The 27,353-nt window shown below is 31.9% G+C and overlaps 3 protein-coding genes and 1 long non-coding RNA gene across 6 annotated transcripts; 3 read left to right on the plus strand and 1 right to left on the minus strand.

Annotated features, from left to right (window-relative positions):
* Positions 1 to 4,269: 4,269 nt before the first annotated feature.
* Positions 4,270 to 7,327, minus strand: LOC106342118 (jacalin-related lectin 22-like). Its single transcript, XM_013780958.1, has 5 exons — positions 7,151 to 7,327; positions 6,358 to 6,574; positions 5,669 to 6,136; positions 4,782 to 5,237; positions 4,270 to 4,686 (listed from the first exon to the last, which is right to left on the minus strand). Exons 2-5 carry the CDS (start codon positions 6,556 to 6,558, stop codon positions 4,441 to 4,443), a joined length of 1,371 nt encoding a protein of 456 aa, XP_013636412.1. The 5' UTR covers positions 6,559 to 6,574; positions 7,151 to 7,327; the 3' UTR covers positions 4,270 to 4,440.
* Positions 7,328 to 11,698: 4,371 nt separating this feature from the next.
* On the plus strand, positions 11,699 to 17,104 carry LOC106342138 (leukocyte receptor cluster member 8 homolog). Its single transcript, XM_013780987.1, has 14 exons — positions 11,699 to 11,987; positions 12,079 to 12,147; positions 12,671 to 13,531; positions 13,690 to 14,109; positions 14,224 to 14,325; positions 14,444 to 14,541; positions 14,658 to 14,826; positions 14,892 to 15,350; positions 15,428 to 15,568; positions 15,644 to 15,703; positions 15,899 to 16,029; positions 16,152 to 16,285; positions 16,370 to 16,599; positions 16,699 to 17,104. The coding sequence occupies exons 2-14, from the start codon at positions 12,091 to 12,093 to the stop codon at positions 16,792 to 16,794; spliced, it is 2,958 nt and encodes a 985-aa protein (XP_013636441.1). The 5' UTR covers positions 11,699 to 11,987; positions 12,079 to 12,090; the 3' UTR covers positions 16,795 to 17,104.
* A 2,260-nt stretch (positions 17,105 to 19,364) lies between these two features.
* Positions 19,365 to 20,045, plus strand: LOC106341306. Its single transcript, XR_001269599.1, has 3 exons — positions 19,365 to 19,475; positions 19,702 to 19,793; positions 19,961 to 20,045. It is a non-coding gene; the product is annotated as an uncharacterized LOC106341306 (long non-coding RNA).
* Positions 20,046 to 24,222: 4,177 nt separating this feature from the next.
* Positions 24,223 to 26,902, plus strand: LOC106340169 (peroxisomal trans-2-enoyl-CoA reductase-like). 3 transcript variants are annotated; one of them, XM_013779032.1, is made up of 3 exons: positions 24,223 to 24,931; positions 25,033 to 25,456; positions 26,649 to 26,902. In XM_013779032.1, exons 2-3 carry the CDS (start codon positions 25,056 to 25,058, stop codon positions 26,665 to 26,667), a joined length of 420 nt encoding a protein of 139 aa, XP_013634486.1. In that variant the 5' UTR covers positions 24,223 to 24,931; positions 25,033 to 25,055; the 3' UTR covers positions 26,668 to 26,902. The 3 variants fall into 3 exon arrangements, with proteins under 3 accessions (XP_013634486.1, XP_013634484.1, XP_013634485.1); XM_013779030.1 differs by having other exon boundaries at positions 24,228 to 24,931; positions 25,036 to 25,456; XM_013779031.1 differs by lacking the exon at positions 24,223 to 24,931 and having other exon boundaries at positions 24,942 to 25,456.
* Positions 26,903 to 27,353: the final 451 nt, after the last annotated feature.

The following is a 27,353-nucleotide window of genomic DNA, read 5'->3' on the forward strand; positions in this document are numbered from 1 at the left end:
TATTCTAATAAGTTTGCCAAAAATATAAATCAACATTAAATGAAATTGCCCATCTCGTATTTTTTCGGAAATCATGTCATCAATTTCAATAGTCATATTATATTTGTTTTGTGAAATTGATTGTAAAGAGGACAAGTGGCAAAATTAGTTTGATAGTAGAGGGATCAGTTCCGTTTGATCTTTATTGATTGATCGGATCGGAATATCGGATCGGATGTGTCAGTTTACTAACCTCAGATATATATATTATTTTATTTTATTTTATTTATAGTGTGCAATGAATCAGTATTGATTTGAAGATGTGGCCACAAATATCTGATATGGACAACTATTAAATACTCGTGTTTCAAAGTAAAAAGACAACTATTAAATAATGATTTCTCACTCGTTGCTCAAGTAATCCACTATATTTTGAGTGATTGATTTCCCCAGAGAAAGATCGGTTGCAAGGTAACGAGTGAGAAATTTTTAAAAACCATTAGATATATATTAGATATATTAATTATCTAAATTTTTTTGAAATAAAAACGATTAGATTTATTTTTCAAATTTTAAATATTCACTTTCTGTAAGATTTATTTTTCAAAATTTTAAATATTCACTTTCTGTTATTATTATCTTTATTATAGTTTGGAGATGTTATCAATCATCTTTCTAAGGGAAATGTTCTAATATATATATATTTTAAAGTTCAACGTTTTTTAAATATTAGTACAAATTTCTAAGTTTTTCTTTAAGAAAGTGTAATCATAAACATAATTTTTTTACTGTAAACAAATAATAATCGAAAATTTTATTTATATTTCAAATAATTTTTTTTCTAAAATATTAACTGTGAGACACAGGTAATATGTCTTCTCAGATCTATTTCTAAAAAAAAAACATTTCCAAACAAAATGTATATTTCGTGGACACCGAAATCTAAAATTGTTTACTGCCATGCTAAACAATTGGGTTTAGTTCAGCCAAAATCCAAGTGGATTTCGCGTTCCGCAACCCGTCTTTTCTACAACCTAAAAAAGGAGAAGCCCAAGTCTTAGTCCATCTTCCCTAAGTGAAACAATGCGTTTTGCAAAGGCAAGTGGATGAGTTTGTTATAACAAACTTTTGAGCTGGAATTGTAAAGGTGATCAACGTGAGAGAAAGCAAATCGAAAAAGTACAGAGGGAGGAGACGAGAGAAGACTTAGCTCAAGTCGTGAGGTTGACGTCGACGGAGCCACTAAAGCGGTACACAGTTGGATCGAACCATTCCGGCGGTGGTTTACCGGCGTCATTGAAGATACGGCAAGTGAGCTCGTTCTTTCTTCTTTGTAACTTGTACGATTGATTCGCCAATGTTGAACTCTGTAAAAGCTTGAATCATAGTGAATCTGTTGAGGGATGTCGTTCCCTCCCCGGTGAGTAGATCAGCGAACACCGGGTGAACAAAAGCTTTGTGTTGTTTTTTGATTGTTTTCTTCAATCGTAAACCTGAAACCAAAATCAAACTCAAATCAATAACACACATTAAGCAAGATTTAAACCTAAGGAATTGGATCTAAAACTCTACGTAATGAAGTTTGAAATTATTATTTTTGACTAAAAAATTATAATTTAAAACATAAACAAACGATTACACGATAAGAAGATAAATTTTATAGTTGGGTAAAGTTTTTATTAAACAAGCTTCATGAATGATTGAATCTCATATTATGAACAAACAACAAAAATACTATATAACTAACAATACAATGAAAGGCAAGGAACCACGGCTACGACGGCCATGTTTTCCTTTTCCTTGAGTTTTGGGGATGAGTTTCAAATTTCAAAAAATTAAAAAATTAAAATTTTCAAAACAAAAAGAGACTATTTTGGTCATTTTATTTGTTGAAGACTATTTTTTGTGATAAAAAAATTAAAAAGAGTTATTTGAGAGAATTGTCCTTAAATAAATCTTAACAAAGGGCTTTGGGTCTTTCTAAACATAGAGCCGAGATTCTATCGGCTAAAATCTCCTACAAAAAAAATATTATCCATTGATCATGTTATTGATCAGTGTTTCATAAGCTTATATGAGATCTAAACACCTCGATACTCAGTTCGTTAGACCTAAAATGAACTATTATATGCACATTAATTAATTTATCTAGACTTAATTAGATGTGTGTTACTGCAAGATTCATCGTACCCTTAAGTGATTTGTCTAAACTTCATCAGTGATATTTAACCTAACATTTACTAGAAAATCTTATAAAATATATAAATTAACTGTGTACTGTACATCAATATCGTCTATATTCATTGTTTCTTTAATAAAAAAATGGCAAAATCATATTTTTTGGACTATTAATTATTTTTTCCCATTTAAAAAATAACTTGCATTCAATGTAAATTTATAAACCATTGATTTTATAAAATGTCCATTTATATTTTTATGTTTTGTAAAATATATTTAGAGTAGAATATATTATATTATAACATAGATGTTTGATGATAAATTTTTTTTGTACGTAATATTATATTGATAATTTTATAACTTGATGTAATTGTAATATTCATATATTAACCTATTGATTTTTTTTATTTATTTATTTAAAAATGATTTAATTTTTTACAATATGTTTTTATGAATTATTATTAATTTTATGATATTTGATTTTCTTGAAAATTGTATTGTAGCAGATTAATATATTCTATATATTACAGTTTATGTTTTTATTTTCAGCAAAAAGAAATAACAATTCATCGTAATTAATTTAATTTTTTGATTTTAAATGAAGTGGCAGATTTGTAAATAAGAAAGAAATAAAATGGCTAAATGTGTAAATAAAAAGAAATATTTAATCTGCTATCCATGTTTCCAAACAATTCTCATTTAATCTGCTATCCAAGTTTCCAAACGACAGAATGTGTAAATGAAAAATAAATACAGTGACTAAATATGTAAATAAAAAAAATATTTAATCTGCTATCCTTGTTTCCAAACAACTTTCATTTAATTTACTATCTAAGTTTTTAAATAGTACCAAAAATACTTCAGTCTATATTAATAATATAGACGTTGACTAATAATATAGACGTTGACTCTTCTAGTGGCAACCACCGCATGGTTCACGACTACGAAGGACTGTCACAATTGCGATAATTGCTTTTGATGAGTCCATACTCCATAACCAGCTGAATAAATATATATTGCTACAATAATAAATATAATTTATTGTATAAATATGAATAAGAACAAAAAAGTTTATATCCACAAAAATCTTAAAAATGAAAAGAAAGAGATGAGAATTTTTTTTTAAGAAGAAAGGGACAAAGGGCTAAGATAAAAAAAATTCTTTGTAATTGTGTGACTTTCGTTGTTGTGTGTTTTAGATTTTCATAATACTTTTTGAAAACCCGTGTTATTGTCTTTTGCTTTTTTCAAACATCTTTATTGCTCTGTTAAAAAGTTTTCTAAAAAAAAATCCAATGAAAACTTATAGTCCATACCAAAAAAGTATAACCACACAATTTTTCTTCTCGAATGATAATGATGTATCGCTTAGATCTTGTAAATGCAAACATCTAATGTTATAGACATGCATACTAAACATAATAGTGGGTAGTGATTCTATCAAATAATAGTGTTGCATTATCGCTTTTGATATCCTTTCTTAATTTGAAAAACAAATACAACGTTGTCATTATAAAAAGAGCTAAAAATAGTTAGCTCCGTTGATCTTATTGAGAGATCGGATCGGATGTGTCAGCTTACTAACCTCAGTTATATATTTTTTTTCTATTTTTTTTTTATAGAGTGCAGAATCAGTATGATTTGAAAATGTGGCCACAAAATTCTGATATTAACCACACTATTAAATAATGATTTCTCGCTCGTTTTTCAACTAATACAATATTTTTTGAGTGATTGATTTTCCCAGAGAAAATGGGTTGTAATATTAAATAATATCTATTTTCGATTGTAATTGCTTTGAATGACATGCATGAGAAATACATGAGAGATGAAGCCAGCTTTCTATGCAGTTTATACAATATCTTTGTAACTCGTAAGGATTAAATAAAGAGAAAATAAATCTTACAGTACATATTAGAAAGAGCGCATGGATCAACCACATGTGGGAGGGAGGACCAGCGGAGTTGCAATACGTCCCCAAACAATATCCTATTTTTTATATTCCCTATACAGATGAAGATAGTAAAGATAATAAAGATAATTATGTAAGTCTAGTTTTTGAATCTTGAAGATGTAAATTTCCAACTTTTATTTTTATTTCTCATTGAACAATCACTACTCAAGTTTTCTCTTCATTCATCTAGCAGAACAGAAAGGAACTTGTAGGGATAAAACAACAATGAAAGTAGCGAAATAAAGAAAACACACACCAGCCTTATTAACAATTTTATTCAATCAATATAACTGGCTGGTTTTGTTTTGTTAAGATAATAGAAGGCCTTTTCACTCGGCGGAGGTGATGGGCACGACATAGACTCCAATACTGTGGAGAACATCACTAGCTTGTCCATAAAACCCAACGATCTTGTTGCCATTTTCCCCGAGAGTGAACTTCTCACCGTAATTCAATTCAGACTCACCTGAGTCCCTTTTGTTTGTCTTGACTGCATCGATATAACGAATGGCTCCGCGACTCTTATCAATGTAGCCTCCCAAGCTCAAGAGATATTCATCATCCTCAAGGACTAACTGAACAAACTCAAGAATAACAAAGATAAAATGTAAATATAATTTAGCGAAGCATAATTTAAACAAGAAAAAATCTTGTTGTTTTCAAAAATGACCTCTGAAGCTTCTGGTAATGTCTCCCCATGTTCATCTCCAGATACCAACTCTGTTCCCTTAATGTAATCAAACTTGACATAAGATACAACGTCGTAACATTGTCCTATAGATATCTTCCTTACACCGTCGAAAACACCATCATCCCATTTAACTCCTCCGTTGCCGCCTACCGACGGTAGTTTCTTGGTTGGAATCAAAGGAGTAGGAGCTTGAATAGGTGCAAAATATGCTCCTAGAGCATCAATAGCGTCACCTTCTTTTCCATGGAATCCAACAAGTCGATGATCCTTTTGCTCAAGAACAAACTTCTTACCCACTTTATACCCAAAGAATGATGTTCTCCCACTTGATGTTTGGAAGGTAAGTGACGTGATGACGGTATTTTGGAAAAGTTTTGGCTCATCATAGGTTACTTCCACCGACTTGATGTATTCATTCGGGCAATCAAGCACAAACTGGAACAAGAATCAAAACTTAAGTAAGTAAATATTTATGGTGTAAATCATCTCTCTCAAATTGGTCTGAGGCAACAAGCAACTAACTTAGTTAATGTGGGCTTCTTAAAAAATGAAAATAGTTATATTTGAGCATGCAATCATATTTAATTATTTTTTACAGAATTAAGAATTAACACATTAACTAAGTGAAACATGGCATATGAGTTTTTTTTTTTATATCAAAAGACTATATAATCTCTACTCTTTTTCTTCCTTTTTTTAATTATTTTTATTTATTTTAATTTTGAGAAACTGTATGATAAATTTTCAGAATCACTAGATCACCAACTATTTGGTACTTAATATTTGTGGTTTTACATTTTCACATATAAATATATAGCTTTTTGAGATTATTGAACCAATCGTGTAAAAGAACTAATAGAAATTACCTCAGATGATGTTCCTCCTTTCACCCCATGGTGAAGTTTCTCTGACTTCCCACCTTTGTCATACTCGAACTCTAAGTAAGTGATACGATGATCATCTTGACAAACGCGCACTGCCCTAACGCCATCGAAAGAGCCATCGTCCCAAACACGTCCCTCTGTACCACCTTGAGCATCCAACTTGTAAAGAGGGAAAGGCGTGGTCAGAGAGTCTAGTACAAGGTAAACTCCTAGAGCGTCAATAGCATTATCCGACCGTCCATGGAAACCTACGATCTTCTTTCCCTCGTCCTCAAACTTGAACTTTGTACCATTAACAACTCCGAACAAGTTTGGACCAAACGTTGGAGACGTTCTACCCTTTGAGGTCTTGAAGACGAGAGACGTGATCACCTCCGTGGCTATAAGAGCCACTTTGTTGTAGCTTCCCTCCACTGCTGTGATGTGTTCATCCGGATACTCAATTATAAACTGCACGTGAAAATGCGTTTATACTATTGTTACTTACTTACTTTCATGTTATAACTCCAGATGCACATTAACTTTAATTGATACTATTTGAGAATTTTTCTCTTTATGTAATATTTTTTAGAATAGAAATATATTTTAGTGCTATTATATGGTATTTCTTTAAAACTATTGATGTAGAAAACTAAGAATGTGAAGAATGAAGAGTAAATGCACTAGAGAACCTCTCTAGGGTCTTGAGTTATTGTCCCATATTCACGTGTTACCACTTCACCGTCTTCCTTCACGTACTCGAATTTGATGTAAGTGATACGTGAGAGATCTTGCCCAACATACACTTTCTTTACACCCTCGTATACATCGTCGTCCCATTCACGCCCCCCTTCACCACCGCGAAGTGCCAGCTTCCGGTACATCTTTCCCATTTCGAATTTTTAAATCCTATAATAAAAAGAGGAAAGTAAATTAATATATTTTTATATATCAATACAATATCTTAAAAGATATTCAATTGATTAAAAAAGTCAAAATTCATCTTAAAATAATATAATTGCTACCAATTTAAATATAAACTAAAGAAATCATAAATGATGAAAAGAAAAACGGTGATAACAAATAAGTCTCAAACATCAGCCTCACAATATATATCCAAATCCAATGAAATGTGTCAAGCTTTATTGGCAGTACACTAATATCATGATAACATTATTGCCTATTTTAATACATAGCAAGAACACCAAAATGGTCCAAGATAATCACATATACCATGATAATGATGAAATTAGAGTGTTAATGGTTAGCAAGAAAGGTCCTTTTTTTGTAAAAATTTAGAAAAGTGTTGCTCAAAAAGAGTTTACAAAAGTAAAAGTGTACTATATATATGTAGATTAGTTTGCAGAAACAAAACAAAACAAATCTTCTTACAATCATACGTGGGCAATTAAAAATGGAAAAAAAAAAAGAGAGAGAGAAAGAGGATGTAAGAAGAACAAAAAGAATGAGCGAGAGAGAGATAACCGGTAAAGTCTTGGGATCTGATTTGAGAATAAAGGCGATGAATCGTATCGTTGGTGACATGTGTGTATTTATGGACTCTGCTCGTTAATTGCAAGTTTGCAACCAACACATGTTTCACGACTCACGAAGGACTGTCAACAATAATTGCTTTTAATAGGAGTCCATAACCAGCTTAAGATATCGTTATAATAATAAATATAATTATAATAGAAATAAATATAAATATAATTATAATAGAAATAAATATAAATATAAATAATAACAAATTTTTATATACACAAAAAATATTGAAAATAAAAAGAAAGAGATGAGAAAGAAAAAAAAATAAAAAAATATTATTTCTGTAAACAAATGATATTTATCTACTTATATGCATTTTATGTGAATTTGTTTTGTTGAATGTTTCTGGTTTTATAATACTCTTCTTTGAAAACAATTGTCTTATTAAAATGTTAATCTGTTTAAATTATTTATTAAAAAACTAGTAAAAATTCAATAAAAAAAACAAAAGAGTATAACTATGCAAATTCTCCTTTTAAGTGATCATGATGTACCTCTTAAATCTCTTGGTGGATAATAATTTGGTGAAAAGATTGGTTGTATTATCATACGATCATGTACATATTACTTTTAAAACTTCAGGAGTACCACCGATCGATGTCTAGGCTAATAGTTAAACGCATGGGTTAATTATATTGTGCTCATAATTTGAGCCATGATATGAAGAATATTTTATGCCATTTTGTATTTAACAAAAGCTAGTTCCAAATCAAAGAGAAGATTATGGTTTAAGGTTCAAACTAGTCTTCTAAAAAAATCTCCAGATCGTATTCGTAGATCTCAATTGTCTGTATATGTAATGCCATCATGAGTTTGTTCCAGGCCGTCTCAATTATTTTTTGGACCATGTTCAAAAATAGTAACGATATATTTAAAGCATAATGAAATAGCTTTAGAAATTAATAGTTCTATTTATATATGTTTAACATTTTTTTTATAAATTATAAACTCTAAATTAGTCTGTACTGTATTTAAATTTTGAAGTTTTAGACTATAATTTATGTATATACTAGATAAGGCCCGTGCGTTGCAACGAGTTTTGTTTGATGTTTTAGTAAAAACATAAAAATAATAAATCATTTTATTATAGATTGAGGATTTTTTTTGTTTGCATAAGCTGTGAGATATTTATTTTATAATTACAAACCCATTTACACACATAAATTCCTATTTGTATTTGTATTTATAATCATGGTGAATAGGTAAATTGTTATCAACTTTGTATTTAAGGCTAGAGAAAACACTCATACCTAAAAATTTAAACCAAACTCAACCAAAGTAAAAATTAAAATGAAAAAAATTGAAAGCTAAATAAGGTCAATCTAGTTAGTGACAATATTATACGGGAAATTACCAAAAATACTTTATTCTTAATTCCACTTTTATTCTCACTTTTAAAAAGAAAAAAAACACTTATAATCCTAAGGTTAACTAATCTAGACTAAGAGTTTAAAATTGAGGAGGTGTGGTAGCTTTTATGAATATGGAATTTAGGACTCTAATAAATATATAAATAAATAATTAATTTTAAAAAAAAATTTATGTTAACTAAATATAGTTAACTCATATAAGTTAACATAAATATATATATGTTAACTAATATCGAGCTTCATAAACTTCATTATTCATTTAAGGATTTTCAATCATATGGCCAAGATTAACCGAGCAATCATCGTCATAGCTGAAACTATTGTATATTAAATTTTTTCAACTAATTAGAGTTAACTATTAAAATAAACATCCAAATTTTTTATTAGAATTTAGTTCAGAAGATGCTGATAAAAAAATTACACCTTGATATCTCTTGATAAAAGACTTTCATGATAATAACAATATTATCACATTTCACAGCGATATATACCTTCAAATAGTTCTACTTGTCCAGCTCACAATGTTGCTTGTATTTCAATTTCACTATATAGAATAGAGTTTTTGTAGAAAAAAAAAAAAAAAAACTGAAATTGCTTAATAGAATTGGATTAATAATTCATAGAGAAAAGTGTTGCAGTTATTTATAGAAAAATACCTCCTTAACAATTAAGTTAGAGTAACTATTTGAACATCAGCTTTTTCATATTATTGATATACTAATTACACATTTGTAACAAAAAAGTTATATATATTTATATAAATGCATGAATATTATCATCTAATTAATAGTTTCTTGTATCTTTAAGTTGAGCAAAATCTTTGTAGTTGAAGTCAAAAAAATTTCACAGAGTATTTGAGGTAATGATTGTTTCACACATATGCAGTTGTTGTTTTCTCAATCACTCTTATTTGAAATTTATGATCAGAGACTTTATAGTTCTTACTGCAATCTTGCACATTATAAATAGAAGATATCGATAATAATTCATTCAGATAGTTCATCTCCAAACTTTTCAAGAAGAGAATGAAGCACACAACTTTGATTGTATTTTCCTATATAATAAAAAATCAATTTGAATAAAAAGTTATAAAAGATTTTTTCACAGAGTATTTGAGGTAATGGTTGTTTCACACATATGCAGTTGTTGTTCTCTCAATCACTCTTATTTGAAATTTATGATCGGAGACTTTATAGTTCTTACTCCAATCTTGCACATTATAAATAGAAGATATCGATAATAATTCATTCAGATAGTTCATCTCCAAACTTTTCAAGAAGAGAATGAAGCACACAACTTTGATTGTATTTTCCTATATAATAAAAAATCAATTTGAATAAAAAGTTATAAAAGATTTTTTTTTAAATTACCTTTATTAAGTATGAGATATTCCTTCCTAAAAGTTCATTATTATTTTTTCAAATTTCTTACCTTTTAATATTTTTAACTGATTTAGTGTTAAATAACCTTCTGAATTCATTGTTTTCTTGATAATGCATGATAGCAAATTAAATAAAAATTTCAGTTATAAAATAGTAAATATATTTTTTTCAAAAATAGTCTTATTGAAAATATTTGAAATACTTATTTTACTTTTTTCAGATTTGAAGAAAAAAAAAGAAAACTACAATTAAGCACTCTTTAACAATTTTCTTTTGTAGAAGATTTTATAAACGGATAATTACTATCAAACCAAATTTTCACAATTATATTTTTTTTTTATTTTAGAAAACGAAAATTAGTATTAAGTAAATTATTATACATATTTTTTTAGGAATTGTAAAAAGGAAAACAAAATTATGAAAATGAAATTATTGTCAACTAAAAAAACTATCAAATAATCTTTTGTTGTTATCTTTATTTAGTATTTTAAAAATGATTTTACAAAACGAAAATTAGTATTAAGTAAATTATTATACATATTTTTTTAGGAATTGTAAAAAGGAAAACAAAATTATGAAAATGAAATTATTGTCAACTAAAAAAACTATCAAATAATCTTTTGTTGTTATCTTTATTTAGTATTTTAAAAATGATTTTACAAAACGAAAATTAGTATTAAGTAAATTATTATACATATTTTTTGTTTAGGAATTGTAAAAAGGGAAAAAAATTAGAAAAAGGAAATTATTGTCAACTAAAAACCATCAAATAATCTTTTGCTATTATTATCTTTGTTTAGTATTTAAAAAAAAGAAAAATTACTATTAAATAATTCTTTTGTGTTATTATCTTATTATATTTATATTATTAGTGTCATCATCTTAAATTTTTAATTGCCATGTGTCATCGTCATGTTAATTAGTAATTTTGAAGAACCAAACTTTATATAATAAGATTGTTGAAAATTTCTTTAAAAATTTTATTCTTATATTCGGACCCTATTCAACCGCTCCACATGCACGTATTAGACGGCCCTGGTTTGTTCTTTAAGATCGTCGAAGGTTAGTTACGTAGAAGACGACCATGGATCTCAATCGTCTACAAGACTCTCTAGCTCTACGAGTTGAAGGGTGGATTCGAGGTTGGTGAATCCTCTCATCAAAAAGTCGTAAAATGTAAGTTTTGATTAGAACACTTTTTTCATTATGAGTTTGAGCTGTTTTTTCATTTAAAGATATAGATTAAATAAATCTTAACAAAGGGCTTTGGGTCTTTCTAAACATAGAGCCGAGAAACTATCGGCTAAAATCTCCTACAAAACAATTTTTTTTAATATCCATTTATCATGTTATTGGTCAGTCTTTCATAAAGCTTATAGGAGATCTAAACACCTCTATAATCTGTTCGTTAGACCTAAAATGAACTATTATATGCACATTAATTAATTTATCTAGACTTAATTAATTAGATGTGTGTTACTACAAGATTCATCATACCCTTAAGTGATTTGTCTAAACTTCATCAGTAATATTTAACCTAACATTTACTAGAAAATCTTATAAAAATATATAAATTAACTGTATACTGTACATCAATATCGTCTATATTCATTGTTTTCTTTTAATAAAAAAATGGCAAAATCATATTTTTTTGACTAATAATGATTTTTTCCCATTTTAAAAAAAGATATACTTCCAAATTTGAGGCATAATAAAAAGACCCGACCCGACCTGACAGCGCTAAGCTATCGTTAAAAATTGATTAACCATCGTCTCTCCAGCAGAAACATATTAATTTTCTTTTCGGCAAGATCCCTCGATTATCTCTCCGTGTTCTGTAATCTCCATAGATTCGAAATCTCATCTCTCTCTCTCTCTTTGCCGTGTGCTCTTGCTTTTTCGTTTTGTTTTTTTTTTCTGGTTCAATTCGTTATCTTGTTTTCGTTTAAATCTCAAATCACCTGCTCTACATATACTCGATTCTTCCCCCGGCGAACGAAGAAGACACAAATCGATTCTTCACTGGTACAAATCGTTCATAAATTAGTTTTTTTTTTTTTTTTTTGTTTGTTGTATGCATGTATTGTGAGTTTGATTGAATGGGGATATGATGCAGGAGGGTTGTGTAATGAATCAAGGAGGGAACACTCAGACCGTGGCTCCACTTGACCCTAACCCCATTGAGGTATTAAAAAAGCTTTACCTTTTTCCAATTAAAGATCATTCCTTTACATGCATTAGGCTACTAATGTTGCTGCCTGAATTGGATTTGGTGATTGTTTGCTACTCTATATAGGCTTTATTGATCCTCCATGTTACATTAGTTTGCGTTTGTTAGTTCTCCATTTAATTGTAACGGTTAGGGCAATCTTTGGCCCTATTAGTATGTTTATGCAATGTGACTTTATTATCAGATTTGAGGCTTTTAACATCTCTGAGTTTTAGATATAGTCTTGAGTCTAAGATGACCTTTCTCTTTGTTGCTTGTCTATGTTTCTTTTCACTAAAGAAACTTAGGTCATGATTAACCCCGGTCTCTTTTTCTTAGTTTTTAACTAAGAATTGTCTGTTAGCCAAAAAGTATCAAATCATGAGTTAAGAACCCCAAATAAGAGACCGGGGTTAATCAGCTCTAACTGCCATATGGAGGATAAATATTTAGTCTTGCCACTATTAATGCTTTTTATTTTTGTTTTTGTTTTCGGCAGAAACGATATGGTGTTGAAGGAAGCCAAGTGCAGACATCGCCATATCAATACTCAACTGGGTCTGACGCTGCCTCATGGACAACACATAGCGTAGATAATCAGGCTGTGCAGCAGAATGGGAACTATTCAAACTCTAGCTATTACCATCCACAGCCTCCAGTGCCTGCTACAGGGAACGTGCAAGAGACATCCTCATCGACGTCTGGGACTGTAAACGTCGCTCAAGATTACAGTGCTTATACGCCTTACCAGACCCCTTCCGACCCGCAAAACTACTCCAACACTGGATATACAAATTACTACAGTGGCGGCTATCAACAGCAGCAACCTAGCCAGCCATACCCTCAGCCTGTAGGGGCGTATCAAAACACAGGTGCTCCTTATTCCTCATTTCAGAATCCAGGATCTTATGCTGGGACTGCAAGTTATTCAGGAACTTACTACAATCCTGCTGATTATCAGACTACTACCGGAGGTTACCAAAGTACAGCTTATAACAGCCAAACAGCTGGAGGTTACGTCAATCAGACTCCTACATCATCAAACCAGGGAAACTATACATCAAACCCTTATCAAAACTATACTCCTGACGCTGCTAACATTCATAGCGCCACTGCTGCAACCGCAACACCTGTACATTATCAACAGAGCTACCAACAGTGGCCAGGCTATTACAGTCAAACAGAAGTCCCATGTGCCCCGGGCACGGAAAAGTTGCCTGCCACTAGTACATTTAGTCAGAGCTTTCCAGTTGCCGGTGGTGCTGCTAATGAAATTCCTGCTTCAAATGGTCAGCCTGCTCCGTCTTATGCCCAAACTTGGAGGCAGGAAACTGACTCGTCCCAGCCACCATCTCAGCAGGTTCAGATTTACTTTCAAAAGGGAGTATAACAAATTTGTGTTCTTAAGCTTATTTTGAGTCGGTTACTAGAAATTTTATGTGCATAGTGTTTTAGATATGGTCACGGATTGCTCTCTTTTTATTAGAATACTAAGCAGTCTTTTTTCTATGCTCTCAGCCTGCTGCAGCGGTTAGTGCCTCTAATAATGCTTACTGGATGCATCAAACACCAAGTCAGCAAGCTCATTATCCTGTTCCTCCACAAAATCATTACCAGAGTCCTCTGGAGACAAAACCCTTATACGAGACCCCTATTCAGGGTCATCAGAGGGCTACATATCCTCAAGACCTGAACTCTCAGTCTTCCCTTCATCAGGCACCGTTAGGCTATCGCCAGCCCACTCAGACTACGCCGTCAGTGGATACTCAAAGGGTAAGCAAAATACAGATTCCAACTAACCCTAGAATTGCTTCAAACTTGCCATCAGGTTATACCAAAATGAACAAAGAGAGATCACCAGCCGTTGCAACCCAAACACCTGCGTATGTTAGTGTTTCAATGTCAAATCCGAAAGGTCATACCACTGCTATGCCTGAGGTAATACCCCCATTTAAATTCTTGAACTTTGATTACCTAGCAGGTGACGTAGATATTAAATGTTGGTCACTGTAAATTGGTGTATTGAGTAAATAATATCATGTTTGCTTGTAGCCTGGAACCTTCCCAAAAGCTCTTTGTGGGTTTGTCGAGAGAGCTTTTTCACGCTGCAAAGATGATAAAGAAAAGGCATCTTGCCAGGCCGCCCTGAAGAAGGTAAATGTAGTATGGTTAAAGATGTTTTCATGAACAAGAATAAATCAATTTGCTATTATTACAATACTATGTTAATTTTGTGTTGCTTTGCATGCTGATACTTCTTTTATATTTCTAGATCATAACCCAAGCTACAAATGATGGTACTATTAATACCCGGGACTGGGATACTGAGCCTCTCTCAACTGTCCTGAACACAGATGTGACTAACACTGAGTATGCCCCTACTTTTCTTCCTTACCTCCAGCCTGCATGATCTTTGTTCTTCTTTATTGTATGTTTGGAACATTTACTTCATATGATTTGCTACTAAGTCTTACACTGCGCTGCAGGTCGAGCTCCGATCCTATATCTTCGTTACAAAATAAGAGCTCAACAAGACGGCCCAAAAGCAGATGGGAGCCGTTAGTGGAATCCAAACCATTTGTGAAGCCAGCTTCAACTTTCACCAGTGGTGTTAAGTTTGGAGGTTGGAATCACCAAAATGAAAATAACAAAAAGGTAAACATACTTTTTTTTGTTATTTGCTAGGCATTCTCTGAATGGTTCTGATAAAAAAAATGCAGAACTCTGAGACTTTTCAAAAGGTGGACGCTGTCACTGGCTCCAAGCCCACTTACTTTGCGCAAAATTCTGCAAAAAAGAGTTTCCAGCGGCCTGTGAAGCGACAGCGTTTTGCTGGTGGTGGCATTGACGATGAGGAATCTAGTGATAGCGAGAAGGAACTGACGCCTTACTATTCCAGCGCAATGTCACTTGCTAGTTCTGCCGATGAAAAGAAGCGGCGTGATAGTCGTTCCAAGCGTTTTGAGAAAGTTCAAGGGCACAGCCGAGGGAATGATATTCCTAAACCTACAATTTCAAATGCTAGAAGGGGAACTGCATTGAGACTTGGCCAAGATTTTGATGAAAGTGGAAGCAGAGCTGTGGAAGACATGGACTGGGATGCACTAACCGTTAAAGGAACTTGCCAGGAGATTGAGAAACGTTATCTCCGTCTTACTTCTGCACCGGATCCTACCACCGTAAGTATCACTATATACCTAGTAATCTTTTTGACACACTGACTGATATTTTTAACTGACTCATTTGTGCTTTGCAGGTAAGACCAGAGGATGTACTGGAGAAAGCTCTGTCAATGGTTCAGGATTCTCCAAAGAATTATCTTTATAAATGTGATCAGCTAAAGTCAATTCGCCAGGACCTCACAGTACAGAGGATACACAATCGTCTAACAGCGAAGGTATACGATTGAGTTTCAAATGATGCTGAGCATTGAGCATGTTTATGATGTTTCTATGATCAATGTTTATTGCAGGTCTATGAAACACATGCTAGATTTGCTTTGGAAGCTGGGGATTTAACTGAGTATAATCAGGTAACCATTCAGATTGTCTAGATCTGATTCGGTATTGTAAACAATTGTATCTATTCTCCTAATCAAAAGATTTCTAATCACTGATGGAATCTAGCCTTGTAGGATACATCTATTGTATATTCCTGATGAGACTTAACATAAATCTCAGGGTATTTGTAGTCTTACTGAATTGTTTTTTTGTTGTTGTTGTTACAGTGCCTGTCACAGCTGAAAATCCTTTATGCGGAAGGCATAGAAGGATGCACTCTGGAATTTGCTGCGTACAGTCTACTCTATATTACCTTACACTCGAACAACAATCGAGAACTGCTATCATCTATGTCCAGGTTAGTGCTTTCACTTTTTCTTTTGCATCTCTCTACCTACCAATGTGAAGAGATTACTCCTTTTAATTGGGTTTGTATGCATGAGATTGAGTGATTATATGATATCTGAATCTGTTTTGTAGATTATCCAAAGAAGCTAAGGGTGATGAAGCAGTTAGACATGCTCTCTCAGTTCGTGCAGCCGTTGCATCGGGAAACTATGTTATGTTCTTCAGACTCTACAAGACTGCGCCAAACATGAACAGTTGCCTCATGGGTAAGGGGACATATCACTTATGAGAACTATTTTGATATGTTTGAACAATTGGATAGATGTATAATTTTTATGTTTTGTTTGCAGATCTCTATGTGGAGAAGATGCGTTATAAGGCAGTGACGTTTATCTCACGGAGTTGTCGTCCTAGTATCCCGGTTTCATACTTAGCCCAAGTGCTGGGCTTTGCTGGTACTTCAAGCGAAGGTACTGGTGAAAAGGAGAATGATGGTATGGAGGAGTGTTCTGAATGGCTAAAAGCTCATGGTGCTAGCCTCATAGCCGACAGTAACGGAGATATGCTTCTTGATACCAAGGTAAGTCTTCTTTTGACTTTGCCATAATGTTGGCCTAGCTCAGAGCCATATTCTCAAGATATGCATGTGGACTGAACTTGTGTTAATTTCCTTGTGCAGGCGTCATCAACGAGTCTCTTCATGCCAGAACCTGAAGATGCAGTTGCTCATGGAGATCGATATCTAGATGTCAATGATTTCTTTACGCGTACATGATGAAAAAAAAATTAATGTCTGTTGTGTAGTCTGATGGGGAAAATGAAGTTCATCACATCTTTTGAGACCAACGAAGATGATTGAAGCATCTCTCACCTCGTCATCTTTTTTGCCAAACATAACCTCAGGTATATGACATTTTAGGTCTTATATTACTTTGATAGAAGAGGACCAAATGTTTTGTAATTCGTTTTTGTGAATATGGAAAATCCTTTGTTATTTTTAAAGACTTTGAAAGGGAATCCAGGAAACAATAATGTAAAACCATTTTACATTTAAAGGAATTACAAACAGAAAAAATACAAGTATGTTTTGATTTGGCTCTCTTTTTATCACTTCCTCTTGTTCTTGCTTCCAAGCAACAAACAGAAGTAAAACAAAACCCTAAAGAAGAATTCAAGTTTTAATGTTCAAAATGCAAACTATAGATTATTCATAGATTGATCTATAGTCAAAATGCCTACTTCGGAAAACAAGAGATCGAGCTTTCGGGAAATAATGTACAAATTTTCCAAACTTGCTACCAATTTAATATTTTCTAGGTTTAAAGTACACATACTAATTACAGGCTCATAGGGGTGGGCATTTTATCTACTCTCCAAAAATGAACTTCAAAACTTCAAATTTAGAGTTTTGAATAGTGAAATTTCATATTTTTATTTGCATTTGGTCCTTATAATTAATTACACATCACATTTATAATTCTTAAATATTTTTTTCATTTATCGTTTTAATCTTTAATACTTTTGTATATCTTAAGTATTTCAAATTTATTTTTATAAATTTAAATTTTACACATAGAATTAAATAAAAAAATTGAAATAAGATTTAAAATATTTTAAAACTAGAATTAGATAACAAGAATATTACAAAATAAACTTAATAATTTTTTTTAAAAAAGATACATGAAAACATAATTATTACACAAATTTGAATATTACAACAACACTAATAATCTAGTAAATTTGTTCTAGAACTTCTAAAATATTGTCCAAACAAATTTATAATATTTTAAAACTAGAATTAGATAACAAGAATATTACAAAATAAACTTAATAATTTAAAAAAAAAGATACATGAAGACATAATTATTACACAAATTTGAATATTACAATAAAACTAATAGTCTGGTAAATTTGCTCTAGAACTTCTAAAATATTTTCCAAATCTTTTTTGTGTAACCAAAGATGGAGCATTACGGAAATAATTTTATGTAATAATGTGGTATTTTTCTTGTAGTTAAATATTTAATTAATTATTTCTATTTTTATTTTTATGTTTTTAGTATAAGATTTTATTAATTAATATTTTATGGTATTTTTATATATGTGCTAGTGATTTATAAAAGTTTTATAGATTTATATTAATTATGATAAATATAAGGACCATAGCATAAATTACAAATAATTTTGAGTTAAATATGAAGTTTTGTTTTTGAAAAAGAACACCTTAAAGCTTCAAATATAGAAACTCTAAAATAGACAATTTTAGAAACTACGAAGCATCATTTTTTTATTAACACATTTTTCAAAGAAAAATAAAAATTAATTATCTAAAAGATTTTTCAGAAAATATTGATATATTATTATTTAGATATCCAATTCAACAATTCTACCTTTCATGATGCTCTTACAACTGGACCATGCATTCATCATGGCCATGTTATAATTTACCTTCACTCCTCTGGATAATTCAGGTTGTAAGTTGACCTATTTCAACAGGTTCTATAGCTAGTGTTCTGTATTTTTTTCTTCTTCTTAATTTAGCTAGTGTTTTTATCTGACTGTTCAACTAATACGCCGATTGATGAAATAAATTATCTTAAATTCACCAAAATTTGAAAGTAAGGCACGGTAGCACACGATCCATGCCTTAATTGATAATATTGCAGCTACACATACCCTAAACACCTACTGAAATACTTGGGTTTCCACAATGTAGTGAAGTTTAAAGCATTTTAAACAAATCACCAAAGAACTGTTATGCAAATAAATAGTATGTAACAATAGAAAGTACAATAATCTGTTTAGGACTTTCCAATGTATACAATTTCATATAACAATGGGTCAGAAAAAAAATAAGTATTGTGGTCTATCCTTCTCCCTCATGTACAAACAACACTATAGTAGTTTCTTTTGATCAAGAAACGGGTCCATGATCTCTTCCACCTTCCCTTTCTTCACATTCTTCATCGCCCATTCAATCAAATTCACTTTCTCTCTCGGAAGAGAATGATCAATGACACCAAAAGAGTAAACATCAGATTTCGCAGTCAGTTGTTGTCTGGTCAAATACTCCGGATCAAGATAACTAGGGATGTCAATTGGTTGGGCCACCCATGGGCTAACCCATTCCAAATAAACATGGGTGGATGATGGTCATACCCAAATAATTAATGGTCCAATTGGGTTAAAGACCCATTTTGCTCATGGGTTAACTGGTCCAAACCAAATGGGTGTTGGGCTGGCCCAAAAACTTAATTTCTAGGGTTTAGAGAATTTGGGAAAAAATCAATCAGAAATAATTTTTCCCGATTCTTTTCTTCTCTCCCGCGATTCTTTCTGCAACCAACGATTTTCTCCTCCCAGATTTCTCTTCGTCTACTGTTCTTGTGTTCATCAATCCATACGATTCTCTCTTCCCTCCCATCGATTCCCTTCTTCATTTCTCTACAATTTCAGGTATGATTCGATTTTAGCTCTGATCTCGCGATTTCTCTACTTTCTGTGTTGTGGGTGTTGTGGGTTTTGTGGGTTTTGTGGATGATAATCTTGTTTCCATTGTTTACTCTAGTTCTGATGATGATGATGAATCGTTTAGAATATTGTTTTGTTTTGGGTTCAGAAACGATGCACACTTGAGATTTGGTTTTGGGTTGACGTGTATTGTATTTCTCTTTAAATGCAGGTTTCGTTTCTGCTCGGAGTCATCCCTGTCTTCATAGCATGGATATACTCAGAGTTTCTGGAGTACAAGAGGTCTTCATTGCACTCTAAAGTGTGTATTTAGGGAATATTCTTTGAATTGTGTACTTATTTATACAGCTCTCTTGTTATGTGTGTAACTTGACAGTTATTCTTTACCTGTTACTTGCAGTCATTCAGATAATAATTTGGTTATGGCTTTTTAACTTTGCTTTGTGATTCTTTGCTGGTTATTTGTGTAGGTTATTGAGTTAGACTGTAGCAAAGCAATACTCTGCTCGGCAAAGGATACATCCACCTCCTGAAACTGCAGAAAAACCCTTCAGATGGCTTTAGATCGGCATCCTTCTTGTCGCAGACATGCTTGCATATTGCTACACTTAAATCATTATGTCAAGATTTCTGCCTACTTACGTTAATAAATTACCCACAAGACTTCTCACAACAACCACTGAACACTCCCAAGGCCAAACTGGTTTCTTCCATGGAATTCATTATGCTTCTCCTAACATTTGAAACCGATCCATTATCCATGTAAACTTCTCTTGAAGTTTCAACATTAGATGTAATTAAGTCCACTTGTGGGTTAAACTTCTCTTGAAGTTTCAACATTTGATATTAAAACTCTCTTGAAGTTTCAACATCAGATGTTCCTCCACTTGTGGGTTAACACTTTTGAAATTACCCATAGATGGTCCTGAGCATAATCAAAGTGAAACATTGGCATAAAACCCTCAAATTTTTTTAAAAAAATTATGGAAAAAATTCTTTCTCTGAGTTTTGTCTTGCTCTTAAAGACTGCATTAATCAAAAGCTTTTATATGTTTAGCCTCTTTGCTGCATCACGTTTTTGCTTTTTTTATATAAAAAAGGTGACATAAAACAGAGAGTTATGAAAAACTGAAGTCTATTAAATTTAATTTACATCACATTTGTATTCAGAAATTTTTAATGACATTAAAATTGAGTTTAGATTGAGTTTATACAAATTTTCTATAATTTTTATTTTCTATAAGTATATAAGTTTGTAAATTGAGTTTACAATAATTGATTATGAACAAAATTGAGCTAATTGTTAAAAAGAATAATAATGGGTGGTCTTGGGTTATTTCCAATGGGTATGGGCTAACTTGGCTGTGGGTGTTTTTGGGTATGAGTATTAAATGAGTGTGGGTGTTTTTGGGTATGGGTGTTAAATGGCTCAACTGTACACACTCATTTGGGTGTGGGCCGCCCAACTTGACATCCCTAAAGATAACCAAAGCTTCCTTTAACCGCGGTACTCACATGTGTCTTGTCAAGATCCGGACCAGTCTTGACAATCCAAAGTCCGCAACTTTGGCTGTGAAATTCTCATCCAAGAGAATGTTAGCTGACTTCACATTGCGGTGTATGACCGCTTTTGTGGAGCCTGTGTGGAGATAATGAAGCCCTCTAGCTGCACCAGCACATCTCAAGCCTCTGTCTCCAACTCAATCTAGGGTTATCAGACTCATACAAATGGTCCTTAAGCGTTCCCTTGTGCATATACTCATACACAATGATCATCTCATCAATCTCTTCGCAATACCTTATCAAAGAAGTTGACAAAAAAAATACCCTATCAAAGAAACCAAATGCATGTGTCTGAACTGAGACAGTGTTTCGATCTCTGTCTTGAACTCCACTAGACCTTGGCGAGATTTGGAGACCCTCGTTTCACAGCTATCTTTGTCTTGTCCCTCAAGGCTCCTTTGTAAACTTGACCAAACCCTCCAACTCCAATCAATAAGCTCTAATCAAAATCATCAGTTGCTTGTTTGATTAAAGCTGATGGAAATCGATAACCGATCTTTTAGCTTGAAAAGATTAAGCTCTCACGGTCTCACCTATGTCATTCTGCTTAACAGCTCTTCTTTTCTTGATGCACAAGTAAAATATAATCACACCAAACACTAAAGCAATACACAGTGCTGCATAACCCGTTAATAAAAGAAACAGGGTAAACATTCTTGACTCCACCAACAGATAGGTTTATGCCCAATCTAACTAGTTGTCTAATGTTTTTTTTTCTTGCTAAAAAGTAGTTGTATAATGTTATCACAGTTATTATCAATAAGGACCCGTGTGTATCTTATATAAAAGGCCGACTACTTGCATTGCCTAGAAATAAAGATTAACTATCGATGAGAAAAGCCTCATCATAAGTCAATTTTTTTTATAAAGAAAAAAAAAATTAAAATATGGCATATTAATTTGAATCAAATCATAAAGGGAAAATTCCATAAAATATCGCAACTAAATTTTCTTAACCTTTTTAATACCCAAACTTTTTTTTCTGCTACATGGTTTAATATTCAAACTAATTATTTTGCACATTTTAATACACTTACCTTTAAAAATGTGTTCATTTTAATATTCTAAGTATGCTTATTTTAATAACTAGTTTAAAAAAAATTAGAAATTTTTTAAATTCAAAAACAAATCTTAAAATTTTCAAATTTTATTTTAACTTTTAAGAATAAAAGTAACTAAATTTGGATAAACTTAAATTTTTAATAATATGAATTTTAGTTTTAATTTAAAATTTAGTTTGTTTTCTGAAATTTATATAATTTATTTATTTTATTCAGAATTATTTTTCCAAATACTAAAATATTATCCAAAATTTTAGTTACTTTTATTTTTAAAAATTAAAATAAAACTTGAAATTTTTAAGATTTTGTTCTGAAGTTAAGAATTTTTTTTAAGTTTCATTTGAAACTAATTAATATATTTGATTAAAATTAGCAAAGTTTGGGTGTTAACGAAATGTAGTTGGATATTTTTTTTTGGAATTTTTCCAATCATAAATACTGATAGTAAGAAGACTGGAATAGAAAATAGCATATTGATTTTCAGGATATAGCTTCTAAGTTAACAATCAGATATTTTAACTAGTTAGAGTGATGCTTGAAATAAATAATTTAAAATAAAAATAAGCAAAATTTTTGAAAAAATAACGAAAATAAATATAATTGTTACTTTGGTCTTTGCAATCAGTTTCAGTTGCTCTGGTTTGCATATCCTCCTACATATTTTGTAATATAAAAATCACAAAACTTTAAAACATGTTAACTATAAAAAAAACAATTTTCAGTAACTATCAGATAGATAAACAAAACATTAATAGTTACAATGTTACATATATTGCATATTTAACATATCTATTTTTCTAATAGTTACGAGGATGATCAGTAGTGTGCACAATCTTTTCAGAGCATATTTCACACAGAGCCGTGCCTACAGAAGGAATTTTGAAGCATTCGCTTCTGTTGAATAATTTTGACAAAAAATTATAGGGCATACATTTATATATTTAATTTTATATATACATAGACAAACTTTGTTGATTCCTTAACTAGAAAATATGTGAAAATAACATTGATTGTGATTTGTTGATCTATGTAATCTAGTTAAGGAATCAACAAAGTTTGTCTATGTATATATAAAATTAAAAATATAAATGTATTCCCTATAATTTTTTGTCAAAATTATTCAACAGAAGCGAATGCTTCAAAAGACAAACTAATAGTATATATAAGTATTATTTTTTTATTGCTTAGTTTACAAATTTTGAAAGAAGCTATGTAATTAAAAGACTAATTTGTATGTTTCAGTTTTTTTTATTTGTTAAATAAACATAAAGTGATAATGAAATACTTTTGTATCTTCTATCAAAACTTTATTTTTTTCAAAATAATAATTACTTATATATACTATTAGTTTGTCATAATACAATATTGTTAAAAATATGTACTGTTTTTTTTTGGCTTACGGCATCGAAAAGCCTTCGGCTCTGATTTCACATATCTAGCTAGGATCATGACCAGTAGATTCACAACCACTAATGAAATATTAAGATAGTTTGTCGCCTATAAAAAAGGACACACTGGCACTTAACACTTACAAATCAACAAAAACTAAACATACAATATGGAGGAGGTTGTGGTAGAAAAAAAAAAGAAGAAGGAGGTTGTGCCTCGCCGCCCCTTGGTATTGATAGTGGAGTCGTTGAAGGTGTTGAAGTCCATCAATGGCCATACGGTAATGGAGGCCGGAGCATGAGCGGATCCAGAAAATAATTTAACATGGAATATAATGTATAATATATATATATATATATATATATATATATATATATATAATTTAATAAATTACATTATATTAATTTTTAAAATATACTATTTTACATCTTACATTTTTGCAAAGTAAGTCATACTAAAAAGGTAAGCAATTTTAAAATTTTAGATACTTAATATAAATAATATTATAAAATCATATATATATTTACTACGCACAATAACTTTATTTTAAAAAATATTCATTTTAGTTGGAAAAAAAAATCTCGAAAGTAAAATTTAAATAAATTTTTTTTTCCAAAACTGATGTTAAAGAAAAAAATAAAAAAATAATAACAAAAGAGAATAATGTTATTTAGCAGAAAAACAAAGGAAAGAAGGAAACAGTCTAAAAAGTGCAAAAGAGAAAAACACAGCTCATTTAAGGCTTCAAACTTGGATGGGGCGGGGCACAATTGAGCTTTTAAAGCCAACAAGCAACACGGTTGAATATGTCCTTAAGTTTGCACATGAAATTTATGCAATTAGTATATGGCACGTGCCACACCCTTCTGATACGTGGGTCTGCCCCTGGCTGGAGGAATGTTATTGGTAGCTACCACATGTTTTCTGGACACCCACTAGAAGAGAGCAAGTTGGATTTGATTGTAAGCCCCAGGTGATGATCCTAAGAGCATCATTATCCCTGTATTTTAAGGGGGTTCTTAAGCATTATTAGGATTAAATGAAAAGAAAAAACAGCAATTAAAAGAAGAGACGTATCTTAAATAGGCAATGGAAGAAACGTATCTTGAAGACACGTGTTGGCAGATCACTTTCTCCTTTCTTTCGTTCGTGCTCTGTCTCTCTCTCGCTCACAATCTCCGACCCGAGAAATCGAGGAAGAAGCGGCAGAGATCGCAACCCGCCGCCGGAAGAAAGGTTCGTCAGTGAAGGATAATCCCAACCAGTCGTCTAATCCTTCATCTCTGCCTCCTCCTTCGCCGATCAACGCAGGAGAATCGGTCGTGGCGGGTACGACGGGGAAGGCGAAGAAGAAAGCCGGAGGAGCGAGGGATTTGAGGATTCTCAGCCCTGTCTTGTGGAGTGCGATAAGAGCACAATCATCAAACTGTGAGATACATCTTTTCTCTCCAAATCACGTACATTGATTTTGTCTTTAATATATGGCTTGTGTAATCTTTTTGATCGTGTGATTTATGGTCCATCTGAAGCAGGTGTTGACGAAGTTGGAGCCATGGCTGACCTCAAAGACAAAGTGGTTCTTGTGACAGGAGCTTCCTCTGGTATAGGAAAAGAGATCTGTCTTGATTTGGTCAAAGCTGGCTGTAAGATTATCGCAGCAGCACGTCGTGTCGACCGCCTCAACTCTCTCTGCTCCAACATCAACAGCTTCGGTTCAACCGGAACCCAAGCCACAGCTCTCGAGCTAGACGTCGCATCGGTGCAGCCACCATTCGAAAAGCGGTTAAGGAAGCTTGGGAAGTATTTGGCCTATCTTCAGTCTGATGTTGGCCTTATCATTACTTTAGTACATTGTGAAACATTGTTTTATTTAAAGAAGTTGGCAAGGAATCTCATTGGGTTTGTTACTTCCAGATTCTACTACGGGCATATCACAATCATCTGTTTCCTCAAGTAAGGTATCTTACCTCCTGCCTTTGTGTGGCTAACTATGATAGGTTATAGTTTTCACGGAAACATGAATTGCTGAAGTTATAGAGTTGATTTGGTGAGAAATAAAAATGGTTTTTGAATCATTTGATCACACTGTGGCGTGGAGGAGTTGAGAAGTAAATCGTTTCTCTCCTTGGCAAATTTTTTTTTTTTTAAGAACCCTTAAATAAGAGACTTGCAATGGAGCATGTAAATTTTCAGGTTTTTTAATCCAGTCTCTTAATTCACTTTTACAATTAAAAAGTATTAAAAAAAAATAAGAGACCCATTTAGGGTCTCTAGGATAATGGTGTAAGTGATGATAGTAGCCTTAATCCAAACATGAGATGGGCCTAAGAGATTGACAAAAGTTTGATGTGTGAGGGATGTAAGAAACATCTTTCTCTTCAAAAGTTTGATCTTATGGGTAATCTTCCCTAATAAAATGGCGATCTTTTTAGTGGACAATCAGAATGAGTATGTCCGCATGATGCGCTAAGAGTTCCTTTTTCATTGTCTTGTTCTTCTTTTGTTTTATATATAAGCCACAAACAAAAGTTTAAAAGAGAAAGAATAGCTTTGGACAAGGTAATCTTATTTTAAGGCTTTGAAAGTTTAAATTGATGCACACGCTCTAAATCAAACACGCCAAAAGCTATTAAAAAGTAGTACACAGCTTTGGGTTCTCTTGTCCCTTCCCGTCCTCCCAAGCTGCCTTTTAGAGTTGATTATATTGTTTAAGCCTTATATGATTATATTTATAATGATGTGATACCATAATTCTTTCCATTTGGCCTTGGACTGATTTTCTAAAATTCACGAGTGTCCCTTAATTCTTGCAAGAGACATACACTAGAGAATTTTTTTTGTGTATATTATTATCTATCTAATCTAACAATTCGAGTTTACTGCACATGAATTAGATAAACTCCAGGTTTACAAAAGCCATAACGAGTGAGTGGCTAAAATCATAGTGACAACCAATGTGTAATATAATGGAGGATAATAAACCATATAAAAATAATTTAGATGAAACTACAATGTGTGGAACAGTCAAACCTTACAAAAGAAAATAAGATATAAAAGAATCAAAACTTTAATCTTAACCATATAAAGAATTCAAATAAAACTTTGTTAAAATCTCTTTCTAATAATATATGAATTTTCGAAGAAGACGTTTTCGTAGGGATTAAGTATGGATGGTTTATGTTAGTTGAGCTGAAGGGGCTCGAGAAAAAGATGGCTCGAGAAAAAGATGATCAAGTTTAAAGAACTTTATGTTATTCGATTTAGTCGATGCTAATTACATTTTAAAGTAACTGTAATTTTGTTTTACATCTTCTTTTTTGGATTTTTTTTTGTTTTACATCTTGTACCAACTGTAATTTTGTTTTACATCTTGTACCAATACTAATAACATAAACCAAGATTATATCAACTCTAACCAATATTATACACTAATAGTTTGCCATTTACAGATTATTATGTCTAAAGGTTGATAGAGATTAACATAAAAGCGGACGCTGGATAAGATACTTAATTAACATTAGAAAATGGGTTAATTAGACTTCGGATTTCAACCTAACCCCTAGGTTGCTGTGTACGTCATCATGTCTTGTAATGATGCTTTTATGTACACGTAGACATAATTTCTTCATTGACATATAAATGATTTGTTTTCACAAATTACACTTAAATATTAAAAAATAACTATGGAGCGAAGTAGCGATCAGCTTTCTGGAAGCAAGGATCCATGTTTCCAGATTTTCAACTTTACGAGAAGTGAACCTTTCTAGCGACCGTCTGACTCTGAACACTCGTGTTTAGGGAATCATCATTTCAGTCTCTCAATCAATCTCCAATAATTTATGTGTTTTCT

This window comes from Brassica oleracea, chromosome C4 (assembly GCF_000695525.1).
Source record: "Brassica oleracea var. oleracea cultivar TO1000 chromosome C4, BOL, whole genome shotgun sequence".
Taxonomy (NCBI): domain Eukaryota; kingdom Viridiplantae; phylum Streptophyta; class Magnoliopsida; order Brassicales; family Brassicaceae; genus Brassica; species Brassica oleracea.